Source organism: Mycetomoellerius zeteki, unplaced genomic scaffold (genome assembly GCF_001594055.1).
Source record: "Mycetomoellerius zeteki isolate Tzet28-1 unplaced genomic scaffold, Tzet1.0 scaffold848, whole genome shotgun sequence".
NCBI classification, from domain to species: domain Eukaryota; kingdom Metazoa; phylum Arthropoda; class Insecta; order Hymenoptera; family Formicidae; genus Mycetomoellerius; species Mycetomoellerius zeteki.
Genome location: NW_017257882.1, coordinates 157,155 through 178,467, shown reverse-complemented (window position 1 = coordinate 178,467; position 21,313 = coordinate 157,155). Strand labels below are relative to the sequence as shown.

General features: G+C 28.8%; 3 protein-coding genes across 7 annotated transcripts; all 3 read left to right on the top strand.

The window, feature by feature from the left end:
* The first annotated feature begins 686 nt into the window (after positions 1 to 686).
* On the top strand, positions 687 to 5,621 carry LOC108730117 (uncharacterized). Of its 5 annotated transcripts, none has more exons than XM_018459607.1 (3): positions 688 to 1,082; positions 1,496 to 1,601; positions 3,408 to 5,621. In XM_018459607.1, the coding sequence occupies exon 3, from the start codon at positions 3,456 to 3,458 to the stop codon at positions 5,415 to 5,417; it is 1,962 nt and encodes a 653-aa protein (XP_018315109.1). In that variant the 5' UTR covers positions 688 to 1,082; positions 1,496 to 1,601; positions 3,408 to 3,455; the 3' UTR covers positions 5,418 to 5,621. The 5 variants fall into 5 exon arrangements, with proteins under 5 accessions (XP_018315112.1, XP_018315109.1, XP_018315110.1 ...); XM_018459608.1 differs by having other exon boundaries at positions 1,477 to 1,601; XM_018459606.1 differs by having other exon boundaries at positions 1,459 to 1,601.
* A 1,123-nt stretch (positions 5,622 to 6,744) lies between these two features.
* Sec24CD (COPII coat complex component secretory 24CD) lies at positions 6,745 to 12,093 on the top strand. The gene is made up of 15 exons (XM_018459604.1): positions 6,745 to 6,821; positions 7,320 to 8,027; positions 8,112 to 8,228; positions 8,308 to 8,487; positions 8,572 to 8,767; positions 8,851 to 8,966; positions 9,191 to 9,601; positions 9,777 to 9,903; positions 9,973 to 10,133; positions 10,271 to 10,450; positions 10,621 to 10,822; positions 10,906 to 11,100; positions 11,184 to 11,375; positions 11,685 to 11,875; positions 11,950 to 12,093. Exons 2-15 carry the CDS (start codon positions 7,320 to 7,322, stop codon positions 12,091 to 12,093), a joined length of 3,120 nt encoding a protein of 1,039 aa, XP_018315106.1. The 5' UTR covers positions 6,745 to 6,821.
* Positions 12,094 to 14,322: 2,229 nt separating this feature from the next.
* Positions 14,323 to 20,978, top strand: LOC108730111 (heparan-alpha-glucosaminide N-acetyltransferase). Its single transcript, XM_018459599.1, has 11 exons — positions 14,323 to 14,735; positions 15,110 to 15,240; positions 16,274 to 16,389; positions 17,070 to 17,232; positions 17,910 to 18,114; positions 18,300 to 18,467; positions 18,829 to 18,962; positions 19,056 to 19,225; positions 19,979 to 20,153; positions 20,320 to 20,432; positions 20,753 to 20,978. Exons 1-11 carry the CDS (start codon positions 14,616 to 14,618, stop codon positions 20,932 to 20,934), a joined length of 1,677 nt encoding a protein of 558 aa, XP_018315101.1. The 5' UTR covers positions 14,323 to 14,615; the 3' UTR covers positions 20,935 to 20,978.
* The last annotated feature ends 335 nt before the right edge of the window (positions 20,979 to 21,313 follow it).

Genomic DNA, 21,313 nt, shown 5'->3' with positions numbered 1-21,313 from the left:
ACACTGCATCCGATTTTCGTCGTACGACGCTCTGCAACCAATCAGAAAACAGGATTCCGATGAATTTTGCTTCGTATTATCAGAATCCTGTTTTCTGATTGGATGCAAAGCGTCGTATGACGAAAATCGGATGCAGGGTGAATCCAGCATATGTTTATGTTTACGACACTGGAGCGGTCGAAACATGGCGGTCGCGGCGTAAGACCGGAATCAGACTACGCATTGAATATTGAGATTGAAGATTGAAAGATTGAAATTTGACCAATCAAAACAATAGGAGCTAAAATTCCTTTGTCCTCACTGGTCAAATTTTAATCTTCAATCTTCAATCTCAATCTTCAATGCATAGTCTGATTCCGGCCTAAGGAGTGATGGTAGGGATCCGATCTTGGTGGTGGGGGTTCGATGTCGCTTCTCTTTATATATAGGACTCTAGTAGATGCTAGATGCATCGTATCGTTGCGCAACGTCGCACGTAAATAACATTAGGCCTGTTCTTTTTAGCTGAACTTTTGCACCAGTTTATCTTTTTTCCTTTTCTCTCCAGGAGGAAAGAAGAGGAAGAAAGATGAACTGGTGCAAAAGTTCAGCCAAAAACAACAGGCCTGTTATCTTATTGGTCATGAAGACTGTACTCTTCATGCAAGTTGTTGAATCTCTTTAGTTCCAGTCTTTCGTGATCGTTTGTCCGCGAATACGAGGAAAGCTAGTGTTTTCCCGTTTTCCGGTCGTTGCGTTATCGAGTACGTTAAGTTTAGGTTAAGTTATATATGTTAAATTTCATTCTTTGACGTGTGAGCATTAGTAAATGAGTCCGATTGAAGTATATTAAAGTATATATTCGCGTATACGATTCGAGAGACATATTGCCTTATTGTAAATCTCACAAAATCCGAAACACCTTTCTTTCGAACGTCAAGTACAACTCTATTGCATAAAAGGTTTTAGTTGAAACAGTTGAATTGATTATTTCGTGAGATTATATGAGTGTTCCAAGTAATTGCATTTTTACTCGTGACATCGACAAAATACTATCATAGACCGACGTTTTATAAAAGTTTACTTCACTGCCAATTTGAATGGTTAGTTCATGATACAATATTAATTTTATAATTTATTTTATTCTGATTTATAGTTTTATGTATATAATTTATATATTACATGATAATATTCGATTTTTAAATGTTGCACTTCTATTGTTATTCTTCAAATTATTATTCGAGTAGTGTTCGATTATATCTGTTTATACAGACAATAAAACTATATATGGAACATATGGAAAAAAATGTTGTTTGACAGCAATGCAATATTATTGTGTAAATATATACTTATAATGCATCTAATAAAAAGATCATAAATTTAATTATTACCTTATATGTTTGTTACTAAAATATTTTTATGTTGATGGTTGAAACAATTGATAAAATCAATTCAATTATTCCTGAACTCACTTGACAGTTACGAAAATTTACTCAGGAGTGGCAATTTTTGACAGAACCTTATTGATACTTGAAGGAAGGGAAGAACAAATGTCATTGAACTACATTCATACATATTTGGATAAAATATTTTAAAGAAGTAACGAAGCTACATATTTTTTGGTAAGGTATTATGAATAATAATGTAGCGTACTTAAAAAAATGTTTTTTTATTTTTGCTTTATTACATTATTTTAAAAATTTCCTTTAAATTAAATTATTCCAGAAATTTTTTAATTCTACAAAAAAACAATTAACATTTCCATATGTTAGTTGATAATTAAATGAACTTATTTCATTGTACTTATATATGTGTGCATATTATCACTCTATTATAAAAAAGTATATTTTTCTGTAACTAAATAATTTTATTATTTTTACATTGTTAAAAAAGTCATGATAAACGTCATTAAATCATTCTAATGTGAATAAAAATATATAATCTGTGTGTAACACCTATACAATTGTGTCAGAAAAGATATATGAATATAAATTATTTATTATTACACATACATGTACATCTTTCTATTATTCTTAAAACTTAAAGCATTCCAAATAATAGTGAGAATAATTATTTTCTTTTCACTCTAAAATAAATTATTCTCATTTTTTTACATAAATTATATTGATTTTTTCTATAAAAAAAAATTTCTTATGGAAAAGTAATTTTTAGTTTTACAATTTTATTAAATAATCTAGAAGCATCTTTTTTTGGGGTAAAAATAATATAAATCTTATATGTGAATTTAAATTATTTATTGTTATACATATATATATATATAGTTTAAATATATGAAGTAAAAAATTTATATTTATATGTATAAAATTTACATTATTTTCATTTAAAAAAAATATTTCTAGATTGCTTAACAAATTTATAAAATTGAAAATTATTTCTCTATTAAAAAGTTTTTTTTTTTTTAAGAAAAAAGCAATATAATTTATTTAAACGAAAATAACTTATTTTAGAATAAAAAGAAAATAGTTTTTTTCCCTACTATTTAAAATATTTTAAGTTTCAAAGATAATTCTATTCGCAATTGATTTTATGCTTAATATTATTAGTTTTCGAAATATGTAACGTCATTGATTATCTATGAGATTAAAATATATATGCGATCTAATTTTGTTATCAAGTCGGATTGCGTAATATATCTGACGAACATAGGCGCTTCTTCGAAGAAGCGTTCACCAATTGGTGAAAATAGAGTGACATAGAAGTGGCTCGGGGGTAAATGTAGGAGCGCGTCAAATTTTCAGACTATATTCCACGAAGTAGACGTCACGCTATGCGGTGCCGTCGTTATCGTCTGCCGCACTGATTCTTGCCAAAAATGTTTTTCTAAGAACTCCTATTTCGACATACAGAGCAGAAGTTTCCATTAGTGTACAATCCTATATATTAAACTTAACGATTAAAAATACATTTTTATTGACATTAACTAGTTCAATTCATGAGAATATTATGTATAGATCTAGCCATTATATTGATTTCTCCCTGAGAAGGAAATGATTCTACACAATAAAAATCGAATAGAATATGTTTTTTTTTCTTTTTGAGAAAATTGAATATAGAAATTTGAAATTTGATCTCGATAAATCTTATACCTTTCTTCGTTTCTTTTTTTCCCCCCCAAGAAACGATGATTGGCAGCAATTGAAAATAAAAGTGGAAAATCGAATGTAAAAGTTAATATACGACTCTACAGCATAAATATTTTTTAACAATTTTTTAAACGCTTATGATTTATGACCGTCTTTTGATAAAGGATTGTTGTCGTAAAATATTTTTGTCAAAAATACCTATACAATATTTTTTGTAAATCATAATCATACAAACATGTACAAATAATTTAATAATTTTACTATTTATATCCTTATTTACGCTATTAACTTATAATATCAATTAATATTCGTTATTTGTTTCAGACCGGACTGCTATGTTGATTGCAGTAATTCGTTTGCGAGCGTACGAACATGATGTTGAGAATGGTGTGTCCAAAATGCCATCATCATTTTCCTGTATTAGGATGCTGTTTAAAATGGAATGATGAAACTAATCAAAAGAAAATGAAGGAAGGGGAGGAAGAAGAAAAGAAGAAACAGGAAAAGGAAAAAAATGAAGAAGAAAAGAAAGAAAAAAAAGAAAAGGAGAAAGAGGAGATCAGGAAGGAAGAGGAGAGTAAAGAAGAGGAAGAAGATGAAGAAGATGAAGAAGATGAAGAAGCTGAAGAAGATGAAGAAGATGAGGAAGAAGAAGAAGAGGAGGAGGAAGAGGAGGAAGAAGATAAAAAGGAAGAGAAGATGGCTGCTAATACTATCTGTTCAAGGACGGCAACCTATTATGTTAGTAGTCTCCCAGTGTCCCATGGCTGCACCAGCAACAACAGTTGTTTTATAAATCCATCTACAAAGATTCAGGAACCCACCATCTTTCAGTCGCGTGCAGTCAACTGCGGCTCCAATGTCGCAATTACTGATTCTGATACACTGGAACTCTTCTATGACATACAGACGTCGATGAAACATAATCACTATCCATTGTTAACATCGCCAATTTATCAATCGAATGATCAAGATCCCTTCATTACAGAAAATCTTAATTATGAGATGGCACCTTCGGAGCAATATGCCGCATCTACATGCGAACTCACTGGCGACAGCGTCACGATTGCTACACCTGATATACAGTCAGGTGGTTGTCTAATACAACATACAGAACCCGAAATTCTGGTGCAAACTTCACAAATCAAAATTGAACCAAAACTTACCGGCGGCGGTTGTCTTGTGCAGAAGAAACTAACCGTTGAAGATGAACGATTGGCGACATCCAAATGTACAAAAAATTTCGCAGCCGTTAATAATCGGACATTTGTTACATCTCCCAACGGTTATTCAGAATTGCCTGCGAACATAAGGGTCATATCATCTGGGACGATAAGAGATAACGAAAATAATGAAATAAGTTCTGAATCAAGGTCACGAAAGATACCGAACACGATCAAAACAAATAACTGCTGCGATTGCAAAAGTACATTTCAGCAGAACCATTGTCAGTACCATCATAGACGAATATTTGATGCAGATAATCATGACTCATTGCTACTGGAACCTATCGGTAGCAGCGTGCAATTCCGAGTAAACGCTACTGTGCAGCTACCTGCGAATCTGGTAGCTCAGTGCACGGTAAACATCACAGCAACAACGACAACGCCACCGAACCAAGTTATAGCGATGAAATTGCCAGGTCGTGGTAGAAATAACTTTCACGGAGGTGGTCTCGTGCAACCGAACGAATTGGACTGCGCAATGGTGAATCAGATTGTCGCAGAAAACAACAAGAGTTGTAATAATACTGAACAAGTGGATGAAACATTGACAACTCCGGTATCCTGGCCACTGACTGCCTGGAGTCCGGACGTACATGTAAATAGATTACGCGAAGTAAAAAGATTGCTGCAGATTTGTGGTTGGTATCATGAGGGCATCAGTCGGCAGCAAAGTGAAAACCTTTTAAAGGACGCATCCGTAGGTCGATGGCTAATGAGAGACAGTTCAGATTACAGATTCACTTTTGCGGTATCTGTGAAAACAACCAAAGGTCCTGCTTCTATTAGAGTACACTATTTCCTTGAACATTTTCGACTTGAAACTACCGACCCTAAATTAGCATTGGCGATGCCATTTTTTGATTGTCCTATTAAAATGTTGGAGTACTATGTCGCGTATTCAAAGAGGATGGATGAGCATCGCAGGGAAGTGTGGGTCGACTACAGTGGACAACTGTATAGTCAGATCTATTTGACCAGTCCTCTTGTCAAAGAAGTTAGATCACTGTCGCATTTGGCCAGACTCTCCGTGAATCGAAACAAGTTGCCTATTGACTGTTTACCACTATTAATTAAAAATTATATCAAGGAATATCCATATACGCTTTGAGTGTATACTCACATCACATGATGCGTTTATCTTCCGATATATATATATATATGTATGTACATATAAGCAAAAATTTATTTTTATATATTACAATACGGATTTCTCTGACGGTTTATTTTTCGATAAGGAACCGATTATGCCTTCAATTGTACTGATTGTGGATATCGTGCAATGTATTATAATAATGAATTGTGAATGTAATTACACAAAAAAATATAGACACAAATGTGTGCACGCGTGCATGGATGTGGTAATAATATGTATGTATGCGTGTGAGTACTAAATAAGTTCTATTGAATAAGTATGATAGAATTTATTATGTATTATGTACATATAAATATATATTCGTTATATATATATATATGAAAAATAAATTCTATTGTAATAATTATTTATGCTATTATCTATTATACATATTTAATTTAAATAATTTAAGTTTCTTTCAAATTTCACTAATATTTTATTCTTGATAAAATAATTTTTGCATAATAAATGATGAAATATCGCGTTTATTTGTATTCTTTATACATTGCAATATTATATGTTTATGGAAACATTTTCTTATACGTGATTTGATCTCGCTACATAAATTATATAGATCGAGTGATTTTTTCAATTTTTTATTTCTTTGTTAAGTAAAAGGATATCTAATTTTAAATTATATTCAGCATCAATATTTAATAAAGATATAAATAATCAAAAATATATTAAGATTTGAAATTATAATTATCTGTGACAGAAATTAATGTGTTTTTAAAATCTATCGGATTTATATTAAAGATAAGTTTTAAGTATCAGTTCCGAGATATTTTATATTTTTTCACTTCGAGTAAGAAAATCTCTACTAAATTACTAGAAATATTAGATAGAATATATGTAGAGCTCTCTGATATATGCATCGAGAAATCGTATCGTGTATCGTATAGTCAGTTAAAATTACATAAAATTAATCCAAATCAAAACAGAATAAATTTGAATGAATACAGAAAAGTCTTTTATGAGAGATTCAAATGTCGCCCGCGTATTATTTTTACATTAGACATCAGAAACAGTCTAAATTTGCCTTTATTAATAATCATTATAATTTAACGAATATGTTTCATGTATACAGATAATTTATTAAATCTGAAAAAAATTATACTATTATTCACACGTTAAATATATCGCGTGCTTAATTTTTTTCGTATCAAATTTTAGTGGTCTAAATTGTAGCATGACGTGTCTTGTCAGCGTGTATTGGACGCATGCGCAATGCCGCCTTACGTGGCATCGGTAGCAGTCATATCCAGTGGACAATTACATCAAGTTATACTCACGTACATTTCTTGTACATTTCGTGTATAAACATTTTCCGAGATATTAGAATTGTTATGATTCAGTTTAAAACATATTTTACGATATAACGTACGTATATCATATATTTAAGATAATTGTATACAAAGTTTATTGGTGTTTCCACATGTAATAATTTTGGGGTTTAAAACGTCGCATATGCATTTATTTATTTCTAGTCGCTATTATTTAATGTCTTTTTATACTTTACGTTTCATTTAAATGGGAGCTTACGTTACGGATATGCATAGAACATGTTCACATTTTATACCTATATTATAAAACAAATGTGACACTTTTGTTCATGTAGGTTACCTTTCACTTTTCAGACATGTTAAATTTTTATTTTATTTTATTTATTTCAGTTTGTCTATGTTACATATATTTTATATATGTACATTAAAACAATTATAAATAATAATAAAACTGTTGTAGTATTATATTGATATTTTTTTTTCTAAGTTTCTTTGTATTCTTATATAAATGAGATATCTATTTCATAACATATCATAATTAGTACATTTTCAATATACTTAGAGTTTATATCTGTAATAAATTTTGTTACGACAGATGCAGCATATTCCAGAAGTAGGAAGGCAGCATCCATACGCTGCGTCTGTGCCTCCAATAAACAATCAACAAAATTTTTTAAAGCAACCGATTGTTGGAGAACAGAATTTATTGAATTCACAAATGCATTCTCCGTTGTCACTGTCGACACCACCTGGGGATCGCTCTCAAATAATGAGTCCTCCGGTGACAGGTGTTCCTGGTCCTCAAATACCTTCACGTTTATCTACAGGACCTCCTCTTGGACATGGGCAAGCTTCTATGGGTTATCAAGCTTATGGAACTAATTTCCCAAACACTAGCCTATATCAGTCTGGAACAGCACCATATAATTCTGCGCCACCATTACCACCACCATTACCACCACAAGCTGTAGCACCTCCAACAGATTCAGCATCTGATTCATCACAATTTGCTCCTTCTTTTTCGACAACAGGACATTCTATAACAAGTCCTCCAGGATCCAACTATTCTCAAGCTCGACAAAAGCAATATTTACCAACTATGCCTCCAATGCCGAGTCAAACTACAGCGAATCCTGTAGGATCAGGTTTAATGCAGTCTGGACAAAGACAATATGGCTCTACTATGCCTCCATTACCAGGGCAAAATTTATCCAGTCCTTTAGGAATGAATCGTGCATCACCAGGTATCACTTCAGGCTTTCAACAACCAACGTATCAGCAATCAGGATATCCTAACCAAATGGTATATATTAAAAAAATTTCCTATTTTAAGAGTTAATTAAGAATTTTTACAGAGAAAAGAATGACAACTATTTTTCTTTCGCAGGATATGTATAGTAATCAAAGAAATCTATATCAAAGTACACCGAATGCTACAGGATATCAATCAGGATTGCAATCTCAACCAACTAGACGGCTTGATCCAGAACAAATGCCGAGCCCAGTATGAATTTAATTTTTTCAACTTATTTTATATATGCTAATATTATTTATTATCTCAAATCAAACTGTCTTCAATCCAGATTCAAGTAATACAAGATGATCAAAGTATGAGACGTGGAGTATTTATAACGAATCAGAAAGGTCTGGCACCACCTTTAGTGACAACAGATTTTGTAACTCAAGATCAAGGAAATACTTCTCCCAGATACATCAGATCCACTATGTATAATGTACCCACTACTGCTGATCTTATAAAGCAGGTATATTGGAATAGAGTGAAAGAGTCAGTTTGTTATTTAGTTATTTTGTTTCGCATTTTTTTGATACATTTGTATCTTACACAGACTAATATTCCTTTTGGACTTGTGATAAGTCCAATGGCTCGGATTGTGAAAGGAGAATTTGAACCACCAATTGTAGATATGGGTGAAATTGGACCAGTACGTTGCGTACGTTGTAAAGCTTACATGTGTCCATTTATGCAATTTATTGATGCTGGTCGAAGATTTCAATGCATGTTTTGTAAAGCAACTACAGAAGGTAACAATTAATTAAGAATTATTTTGTAAGTATTCACAGTTTTTGCATTAAATATTTATATCTATATTTATTTCTATGTTTAGTACCAAATGAATATTTCCAACACTTAGACCACACAGGTCAACGCTTGGATCGTTATGAGAGACCTGAATTAACGTTGGGTACATTTGAATATATAGCCACAAAAGATTATTGCAGGGTAAATTAACTCAATATATTTAATCATTTACATAGATCATTCAATAAAATTTCAATAAATTTTCAAATTTTACAGCAATGTATTAGTAAATAATTAAATTTAATGTTTTAGAAAGTTAGAAAACAAAATAATAATTGAAATTATTTATCTAAATCGTTAAAATTATAAATTTATGTGTATATAATTTATTAATGTTGATTTCCACACGTTTATTCTTTTTGCAGGACAACATTTTTCCAAAATCACCAGCCATTGTGTTCATAATTGATGTATCGTACAATACAATTAAATCGGGATTAGTGAACTTATTATGTACAAAGATGAAATCTATAATAAAAAATCTACCTATTGATGATGAACAAACCAAAAGCAACATGAAAGTTGGCTTTATAACATATAATAATACTGTGCATTTTTATAACATCAATCCTTGTCTTGCTCAACCACAAATGATGGTTGTTGGAGATATTCAAGATGTATTTATGCCACTGTTAGATGGATTTTTATGCGACATCGAGGAGAGTGAGGCAGTTATCGACAGCCTTATGACACAGATTCCTCAAATGTTCGCAGACACTCGAGAGACAGAAACGATTCTTGCTCCTGCCATACAAGCTGGACTAGAAGCATTAAAGGTAAATAAACAACACAGTTATATATATAATGTAGAAAGAAAATTAGACAAAAAGTATGTAGATAAATTTTTCTCGTTAGTGATTAAATATAAGTTAATAAATCCGTTCAGTGAAGATATACATAATTTTGTTTATGTTGATTATTATCATAAAACATACATAATTATAATTCCAGGCATCGGAACGTGCAGGCAAATTATTAATATTCCATTCATCTTTACCAATTGCCGAAGCACCTGGGAAACTGAAAAACCGTGACGATCGTAAAGTACTTGGAACAGATAAAGAAAAAACGGTATTAAGTATGTATTTTACAGTATTCAAAGTAATAATAATTTGTAACTTTTATAAAACTATTTTATTTTTCATAGCTCCGCAGAACAATGTCTATAATAATTTGGGTCAGGAATGTGTCGGTGCAGGTTGTAGTGTAGATTTATTCATCTTTAACAATTCATATGTAGATATAGCAACAATTGGTCAAATTTGTCGTCTTACTGGAGGAGAGATTTATAAATACACTTATTTTCAGGTGAGCTATAGTACAATAAAAATGTATATAAATATTTATCAAATTTACTAGAAGATTCTATGTAAAATATATTTTTAATGTGCTTTACTTTATGAAACAAAATATTCAGAAATATAGTCTATGGATTTTTATTGCAGGCTGATATCGATGGTGAAAGATTAATTTTAGATATTATTAATAACATTAGTAGACCAATTGCTTTTGATGCTATGATGCGAGTACGTACATCAACAGGTGTTAGAGCAATCGATTTCTATGGACATTACTTTATGTCTAATACAACGGACATGGAATTAGGCAGTATAGACTGCGATAAGGTACATTAGTTATCTCATAATTAGTTAATTACCGTAATTCTATTATATAATATAATAGAATTACATTGTGCGCTACAACAGTATAGAATAAATAGTTATTTGTTAATATTTATCTGTTTTAATTTCATTTTACTTAATTACTTCATCTTTTTAATATTTTTATTTTTAAGGCTATTGGAATAGAAATTAAACACGACGACAAATTAACGGAAGAAGAAGGTGTGTACGTTCAAGTGGCTTTGCTGTATACTTCCTGCGGTGGTATAAGAAGATTGCGAATCATGAACTTGAGTTTGAAAACCTCATCGCAAATGGTCGATTTGTATCGCGCATGCGATTTGGATGCCATAATAAATTACTTTTCTAAACAAAGTAAGAAAATTAAGAGTGTCATGAGATTACAAAAATAATACTTATTTAAATAATAACATGTGATCGTGATTACTTTTTATTAGGCGTTTTTAAATTACTGGAATCTACTCCAAAAACGGTGAAAGATAACTTGATTGCACGATGCGCAAACATACTGGCTGTATATCGAAAGCATTGTGCAACACCATCCAGTGCTGGGCAATTAATCTTGCCAGAATGTATGAAATTACTTCCACTTTATGTAAACTGTTTACTGAAAAGCGATGCATTATCAGGAGGTAAAAATATACTCTATATGAATATATTCAGCTAATATATTTATTTATCATTGTATTTATTTATTTATTTATTTTCATTTTAGGAGCTGATATGGCCATTGATGATAAATCTTATATAATGCAAGCAGTTACAACAATGCCTGTTCCTCTATCAGTTGCATATACTTATCCTAGATTATTTCCTTTACATAACATTGATCCTCAAGATACGGAACTGCCGCCAATGTTACGTTGCTCTGTCGATAAATTTACAGATGATGGCGCCTATTTACTTGGTAATATTAAAATTACATAGAATATTGACATACATACTTAATAAAAAATATTGATTTTTTAAACAATATAAAATTATAAATAACATAATTTAACAGAATCAATCTCTATTTTTAAATAAAAAAAAGAATATAATTATTTTCAACAGTATCTTGTTATACTCAATATGCAATTCCGATTTTTAAAACGCTATTATACCGTACTACGAACAACTCTAACATTTCAAAAACTTGTGATTGCTACATCTTTATTTTTGAAATATGAAAAATAATATTAGTATTATTTTATATGTTTTACGTTTTATTTTGCAGAAAACACCATCCATATGTTCTTATGGTTGGGTATGGCACTTTCTTCTCAATGGGTACAGAGTGTCTTTGGAGTACCTTCGGTGGTCCAAGTTGATACAGATCGTGCGCTGCCGATCTTAGACACTCCTTTAAATAATAGAATCACGAATATTATCAATCGAATACGCGCCGAAAGACATCATTGTGTAAAAGTAAGTAACTTATTTAATATAATGCATAAATAGATTATACTAGATCATGATATAATTCTATTTCTTTGTTACAGTTAACGATAGTGAGACAACATGAAAAATTGGAAATGGTTCTACGCCATTTCTTGGTTGAAGATAGGGGAATTGATGGAAGTCCTAGCTACGTTGACTTCCTATGTTACATGCACAAAGAAATAAGAACACTTCTTAGTCAATAAATAATTTTTTAAGTACTCACAGCTAGAACTTGTATTCGAACTCTGGCTCTTTCGCATCGATGATTTGTTATCTCATTGCCTAAAAAAATTCAAGCAAGGCTTTGTACTCGATCATTGTATTTTTGTGTGCATCCAAACTTGCATTAAGTGTTACACAGACAACACTCATACACACACACACACACACAAATGTTTTATATTTACTATTTTAAATAAAAAAAGATTGAAAAGCTATAAAATTTTATGGTTGTAAATTGGCAAATATAATGGTAATACTTTCGTTGTTCATGATAATATGGTTAACGCAAACATTCTACATATAAAAATATTAAGATAAAAAAATATAAGGTATCAAAAAATCAATGGTCATCTCCTATCTCTGTGTATATTAAAAGTATTGCTATTACGAGTGCCTTGACACTATAAAACTTTTCAATTTTTTCTTATTTAAAATAATAAAGATATGCAAAGTGCCCAAGTGGACCATCATATATATGTATGTATATTACACGCGCGCGCATACGTATGTATGTGTGTTGTGTGAAGGGGAGAGGTAATATGTTTGTAAATTTGGAAGAGAGATTGAAAAGTACAAATGTATTCTTTTCTCAACAAACATAATAATATATAACTATTTTCTCTCGAAAGAAAAAATAAATTATAGTTATGTATTTTATGAGAGAGAGAGAGAGAGAGAGAGAGAGAGAGAAGTAATGTCATAAAATAAATTATATATATTACAGTAAATTATGATCACCAAAGTTAATGTTTTGTTTATACTTTTTTTATTTTATGTAAATAATCGTTTAAAAAATCGTTAAAACGACTGTTAATGTAGCATTATTCACAACTTTTGATAGAATAGATTACGTTTGGTAATTAAGTTTTCATTTATCAAAATAGAATTTTAAAAACTTGAAAACTTTGGAATGAATACATATGTACTTTTCGTCAATATTTATTTTAAACTTGTTTCACTTTAAACAGACATGTATACACAGACTGGCAAACAGATTTGAAAGAACACAATTGATCATTTCCATAGATATCGATACGTACGAAGAAATATAGCTATGTTACATCTTTCAGGCGTACAGAAAAACACATAAAGTATCTATAAAATTGTATTACTTTATACTTTAGATCATTAATGTTATTACGTTAATAAAATATATTAAACTATAAACTTATATGTCAATTAATATTTGTATTAGTTTTGTTAATAATATCAGAATTAAATATTATATATTAATATCATTTAAGATTCCAGATAACCAAGCATAATTAATCACATCGAGCAAACTAATTCACTGAGTTGTTGAATAGTTATTGTCTGGTTGCCGTCATCATATCAAGTATCTCTTCGTACTAAGCAATATGAATGATTATACAAATATTTAGTTGATTTTAAAAGCAAGCAGTTAGAAATATTAGTGGTGTGTTACCAGCAATGTGACGGCAACATGACGACAACTAATGATTTATTAGTACGTCACTAGTATTTTTATGGCAATGTGACGACGACAACAGAGTGATTAAGACATTGTATTTACGAAAAGTTGAATCTTTGTTTCTAACTATAAATTAAATGGATAAAAATATAAGTGACATGAATTGTAATTATTATAACGAAATAGATGAAAGAGAAAATAATTTATAGTGATGGGATAATAAATTGTCGAAATAATATTATACCTAAAAAGAAATTTTCTAATAATTACGTTGTATTTGTGTTTCAATCATTTTGGTTTTATTTATGTATTATATACACAAAACGCAATATGGCATAGGATGCAAGAAATCGTTAGGAAAGCATCGTTAGGATGCAAGATTTATATATCAAATAATTACATTTAAAAGATTAAATTCTTTAAAAATGATTGTACATGTGTGCGCGCGCACACACACATATGCGAGAACAGAAATTGATTTAATTCTCCATAACAATTTGCATAAATATCTAAACTAACATAATTTTAATATCTTTTAATATTAAAAAAATTTGGTAAACATGCAATATATTGTACAAGCTGTCTCTAAAATAAATGGACGAATTAAGGGAACGTATATTCTGTAATTATTTTATAACTGATTTGTCCTCAATATATTTTCTTACTTTTGCTGAAAGGATACGCTCATATGCAACAGTGTTAGTGATTAATGTAGGTCTTCACTTTCACTCTTCAGTCGTTCATGTTTAGCACTTGATATAATCGCAGTTCTGATATTTTGCGATGTTATTAAGAAAAGTCACTTTGTTACCTCAGTCAGGCGTCGCTACTCGCTACTATCATTGTGTAAACTTAAGCCTCATCAATAAATATAAGGAAAAATACGATCGTAAGATTTTCAACAGTGTAATATTTATTAATTTGAAGTCATTCATATTATGAAGGAAACAGATGTCACACGAGGGATTTTGATATCACATATGTCAATCGCTTAAACGTATATTCTATCAATTAAGAATACGCATCTTATTACAATTTAAATATAGTCTTATTTTAATAAAGATACTAATAATGAACAACTTAAATTGCTCTTACGATCGTTTAAAGTTTGACGAAGCCTGCGTAAACGTGATATCTGACAATGGAAACTTTAACAAATGGCTGTATTCGCTCTCTATGAATTGTTTATCAGTAAGTACAATTATGATATTTTATATGTATAGTTTTTAAAATACAATTTATCTAATATAGTAAATAATGGTATTATTATGACAGTAATAAAATTAGGCAGTAAAAGAAAAATTTAAGCAGTTATTAATAAATTACGATTCGTGATATACTGAAAAATTTCATAGAATTCAATTGACTTCAGCAATGTAGACTTTGATCAGAATATTATTCTAAAATAAAATTTTCAAAGAAAAAGCAGAGTAGACTAATTGATAAATAATTTTTAAATAGATTTCGTATATATATATGTAACGCAAAATCTTTTTGAACAGTATATAAGTTTGTAGGTGCATAACTAATATATTTTTAACTTTTCGTTATATATTTTTTTTTAGTGTCCATATAAACGAATAGCGCAGATTTCAAACAATATCAATAGCCTAAAATTCAGTACGATCGAAACATTAAAGTGGAGAATATTAAACAATAATGGAAGTGAGGAATATGTATCTTCCAAAATTACAAGGTAAACTTATTCAAGTTAATTATTTATTTAGTTATTTGTTTTAATTATTTAAATCAACTATTTATTATTTCATACATACTGCGTTTTTTTCCGAATAAATTTTATTAATAAAAGACATATATACATACACATATGCATCTCTGATGAGAATTTTTCTTAGAATTCTTTATATAATTTTTCAGAAGTTTTACAATTTTACAATAATTTTATAATTTAAAAAAATTTTTTAATTTTTGTATAAAAATTTTAAAAGGAACTTATAAAATTTAAAAAAGTTTAAAGAGTGTTGCTCAGAAATTTTTATAAATTTCAAAGAAAAAAAATTCCTATAAGACTAAAATTCCTATTTTGCTAATATAAAAAATATATATTACATGATAATATTTTACCAAGATGTACACATATAAATATGTCCACGTGCCATTTTAACTTTAACATATTATAACTCCAAATAAAAATTTATAGTTATTTTTCATTTAAAAGAAAAAAGTTGTAGATGGTTCAGTTTTAAAAACGAAATATGCACCAAATTTTTTAGAAATGCAATTTTTATGATTTCAATTGATGCTATTATTAGCATTTTTTTAAATGTAACGTCATAATTTTTTCGTATTTTGATTTTTCTAATTGTTCCACGTGTAAAAATATTTCAATTCAATTGTAAAAAATGTCTTATAATAGCTTAGGAAATATTTTATATTTTATTGACATATATGAATATATTTTCATGAGAAAAGACGAAATAACTCGTAAAATATTGAATTTTCAATGAGTTCACATTAATACTGTTATACACAGTAAATACATAACAAAATTTATATTATAAGTTACACATAATAAAATAAATCAATGTTAAGAAAAAATAATAATTTAAAAAAAGCTGTTTATGCAACGTACTCCAATTATTATGAATTAAAATCTTGTATTTAAGCTGTTTTACAAATACTGCTGTTATTATGTATAATATTGTTTATTCTGCCAACGCATTATTTTATCTTATTTTAATTAATGTTTTTCAAATCTTATCTTTTAGCAATATTGTTTGCGAACTGACGCCGCACTTAGGGCAATATGGTTTATACGAATTGGCGGTACAAAATAACACTTGTAATTTTAGAACTATGAAGAATCCAACATATCCGTATACAGGTATGTATCTAAATATTCCTATGTTTTGTTAATTATCTTGAGATAATTATAGAGATGTCATATGATATTAAGAATTATACAATTTGAACGTATAAATATAAGATATCAATTGATAAAACGTATCTTATACTAGTGGAATTATCATTTTATTTGTTTATTGAACTTGATAACTGGCATGAAAATATTATCTGATATCAAGATATCAATAATATTAAAAAGATAATTATTAAATATGGAATTATAATGATCACTTAAAAGAATCGATGAAGATATTATGATTCTAAATTTTGAAGGTATCGTTTTTATTCTATACTAACTACCAAAATACAAACAATTTTATGACATGCTATTTTACTTTAAAATACTAATGCTCTTACATTATATGTCGCTTTTCAAATATAAATTTTAAAACATAAAAAACAATTTGGAAAAAATTATATATATATATTTACATGTGACAGACAGCTGTATAGGTTTTTTTACTCGTTCCAGTTTCATTACAAAAATTAACGAAATAATAGTTAATTTTGTCAATCATTATTTATCAGTTGACAAAATAATTATCGCTATTCGAAACATTTTTTTATTTAATTGATTAATAGAAAAAATATTAATTTTAATAAACGGAAAATCTGTATAGTTTTATATATTGCAAAATTTTTTAAATAATATTTTTACAGAACTCTTCATTACTTTGGGAGTAATTGTACTTATCTTATGTAGTATATCTGCTGGGAGATCTTTATGGCATATGATCAAAAGATGCGTTATAAGTATCAAGGATGAATCAAATAATAAAGAACTAACAAAACGTCGCGTAAAAGCAATCGATACATTCAGAGGGTATAAATATATTATTAGATATTATTAGATGAATTATAAAAAGTAATAGCTGTATTTTAATAATGACATTTTTAATTATGACAATGTTGTTTCAAATATTAATTTATTCCCTAGTGAAAAAGTTTCGCTGAAATTATTCCACGTTTTGGAACATTTCAGCGAAATTGGTGAAAATTTGCTGAAACTTCATTGAAAGTGAATTTTGCAACTAACATACTGAAAAATCATTGAAATCCAACCGAAATTTCTCTGAAATTTTCTAAAATTTCTCTGAAATTCTTGCTGAAATTTGTCTGAAAATTTTACTGAAATTTTTCTGAAATTTTGTCGAAAATTAATTTTTCAGCTAAAAATCGCTGAAATTAAACTGAATTTTTTTTGAAATGCTGAAATTTTGTTGAAAAATGTTCCAAAACGTGGAATAATTTCAGCAACATTTTTCCATCAGGATTACATAGTATTAAAAAATGGTTATCTTTTTTAAGCATGTATATTTAAATATTTGTTTGACAAAGTTTACATTTAAGAAATAATTTCGATAAAATGAGTAATGAATGAAAAATTACTAGGTATATGCAAAGTTTTAGTCTTTTTTCTCAAAGTAGGTCGAAATACAAGCGGGATCAATATAACCGAAAATTTCGTACAATATTAATACAATTGCTTATATGATGCAGGGCCAGTACTCTTTTCATGATTTTTGTTAATGATGGCTCTGGTAGTTATACCGTATTGGAACACACAATTTGGGACGGCATGTTACTAGGAGATATAGTATTTCCTTGTTTTATATGGATCATGGGTGTTTGCATTCCTATAGCTTTATCGGCGCAGTTAAAGCGTGGAGTTTCTAAACTTCAAATCAGTTATTCCATTTTAAAGGTAATTGTTACAAGAAAAAATGAAGAATGTTATTTATATACGCTAGAACGTGTTATTGATCCACTTAAAAGAAGACATTGAAAATGTAAAAAGAAGTGCAGCTTAGTATATTTTTCATCTTAATCTTAATAATATATATTTCTAATTTCTGTTAATATATATGCAATATCTACTTTTTATCGCAGAGAAGTTTCCTTCTATTTCTGATAGGCGTTTCGTTGAATACATTAGGAACAAATGCACAAGTGGAAAATATACGGATATTTGGAGTTCTTCAACGATTCGGAGTTACTTATCTAGTCGTTGGCCTAGTGTATCTCTGCTTTCCACCCCAACAATCAAAAATTCTTCGGGTATGAAAATATTAAGCATTTCTGTAAAACCTACAATATAAATGTATATTATATATTATATAGATATGTTATATTCTTTGAAAATGTTGCGATATTTTTCTTTCGCATTTACTTTTCTCAAACGTGGGAGATATCGGTACAAATCTGCAATCGGTGCAAATCTATACAATTATCTATGAAAAGTTATAATAATAAAAATTGTTTTCTTGTTAAAATAATATATTTCTATAGTTTAATAGAAATTTTTTATACCTTATCAATAATAACATATAATATATACAATTCTTAACTCATAAAAACTATAATGTGTAATTTGACAATATGCGAATTACAGTAACATAAATTTTCCGTGTACTTATAGAACCCATCACCAACTTCGATAATGCGGAAAATGCAAGACGTATTAAGCCTTTTGCCACACTGGTTTGTAATGCTGATTTTAATAATTGTACATTCCGCTTTAACGTTTTGTCTTCCAGTTCCTGGATGTCCCACGTATGTACCTTAACTTCGTTTTTGAACTCTAATTTTTTAATACTATTATTTGTTATGTAAGTGAGTGCATAGTGATTTTATATTATGCTATAGCGGATATCTTGGACCGGGCGGAAGGCATGAAGATGGTAAATATTTTAACTGTACCGGAGGTGCAACTGGATATATTGATAAAACTGTACTGACCTTAAACCATATTTATCAATATCCAACTATTAAATCCGTTTATGGATCTGGTCCTTTTGATCCCGAAGGAATTTTAGGTAACTTTTGTTGTCTATTATTACAGTTATAAACATAATTATTAAAATATATATTATGTATTTAATAAAACACGTAGTAGAACGTTTCCTGAAACCACTAAATATTCTTTTGATGATAGGTACTCGTATTTTAGCCAATATAAAATCAATCTTTTTTGTAGTGAAAGTATCAAAGAAGAGTATCACAATTTGTTGCAGTTTTATATTTTATCACATTTAAAGAAAATCCAATTTTTAATTGATTAAATAATCTATCGTGAAAAGCACATCCGATAGCTTTAAAACAATTTTCGCATTGTAAAAAATCACTTGTTAACTGTTGTGTTTTAAAATCGATAATTTAATCGACGCGTGATTTGTAGAACTAGATATATATATATATATATAAATTCACTCTGAAATATTATTATGTATGTACAAAGCTTTAGCTCGAACCAAAAAATCATTTCGTTTCGAATCTTAGTTATGTTATATTCATATATCGGTCTATAATGTCATTGTTTAGTATTTTTATAAATATTTAAACAAAAAGTAAGTTTCAAAATTTTTTAGACTGATCTTATTTCATTAAAAAAATAAAATGGAAAAATAGCACAAAATTGTTACTTTTTAAGTTATGATAATAACGAATTACTTTTGAGAATTAGTAAAGTAGTAACGGCAACTATATATAGTTACTATTTTGACTCAAAACCAAGTAAGGATAACTAGTCACTTTTAAAAAGTAACTTTCCACTCTGTATATTTTTCTAGGATGTCTCACAGCGATATTTCAAGTATTTCTAGGTGTACATGCTGGTACAATTCTGATGTTATATAAAGATTGGAAGGATCGTGTTATGAGATGGCTTTTGTGGGCAGTGTTTTATGCTTGTCTGGGTTGCGCCTTTCATTTCACTAACACTATACCCGTTAATAAAAATTTGTGGTAAAGTATTAAAATTTAGTTCTATATATATATATATATAATAAAATTTAGTTCTCTCTCTGTTATTTATTACTACAAATAGCAGTTTGCGCAATTTTATCTTATATACAGAATTATAAAAATAATCATAATACTAATTTCTCTGTGAATCGATATAATTACGCAGGTCTTTGTCATTTGTATTCGTTTCTACTTCTTTTTCTCTGGCTTTCCTTTCTGCTTGTTATTTGTTGATCGACGTTGCTCAAGTTTGGCGAGGTGGTCCTTTTAAAATCCCCGGTGAGTAGAAATACGTTTTTTGTTTAATTTACTTTAAAATTTTGCCGTTAAATGTTTTATACGCAACTAAAAATAATCCAAAAGGCATGAAACTATGAAATAGAGATTTAAAAACATTAGATAAATTGGACAAAAATTTTTTGTATCAATTAAAATAAATTACATTTAATTTTTTAGTTGATTATAAAACCAGTTTTTAAATTATGTTAGCGGCAAATTAAATATTTAGAGTTACAATATTATAAAGAAAAATATAAAATGTGTTTTTAGCATTTTTCACATTTCTATAATTTTTTTACATAATTCATATATTAATTCAGGCATGAATGCACTGCTGTTATATGTGGGTCATAGCGTGTGTTATGAAATCTTTCCATTCCATTGGAGGATCGGCGCCATGGATAGTCGTGCTTTATGTTTAATTGAATCAATTTGGGTAGTAATCCTTTGGGCGATTATAGCATATATTATGCATCATAAACGAACATACATCACACTCTAATTATATCTGTTTATAGCACATTATTATACATATTATATTTTCAATTTAATTCACAATAAATAGATTGTTATGTTTGTATTTATGAAATTAATAATTACATGTGAAATTACTAATTATAAGAAACTCTCTATATGAGAATATAAGATTAAAAATTACATACAAAAGAATATATAATATATAATGTAGAAACTTGTTTACAATAAAGCGCAACTTTTAAATTTAATTAATAATATATTATTATATAATATACGTACGTTTTGTATATGAAACTGCTGTATATGCCACATTGCATTCTTGAGAATAAACAAGAAGATATTTATTAGCATTATCAATATTATAAATAATTTATTTTACAACTTGGATGAGTAATACAGTGATA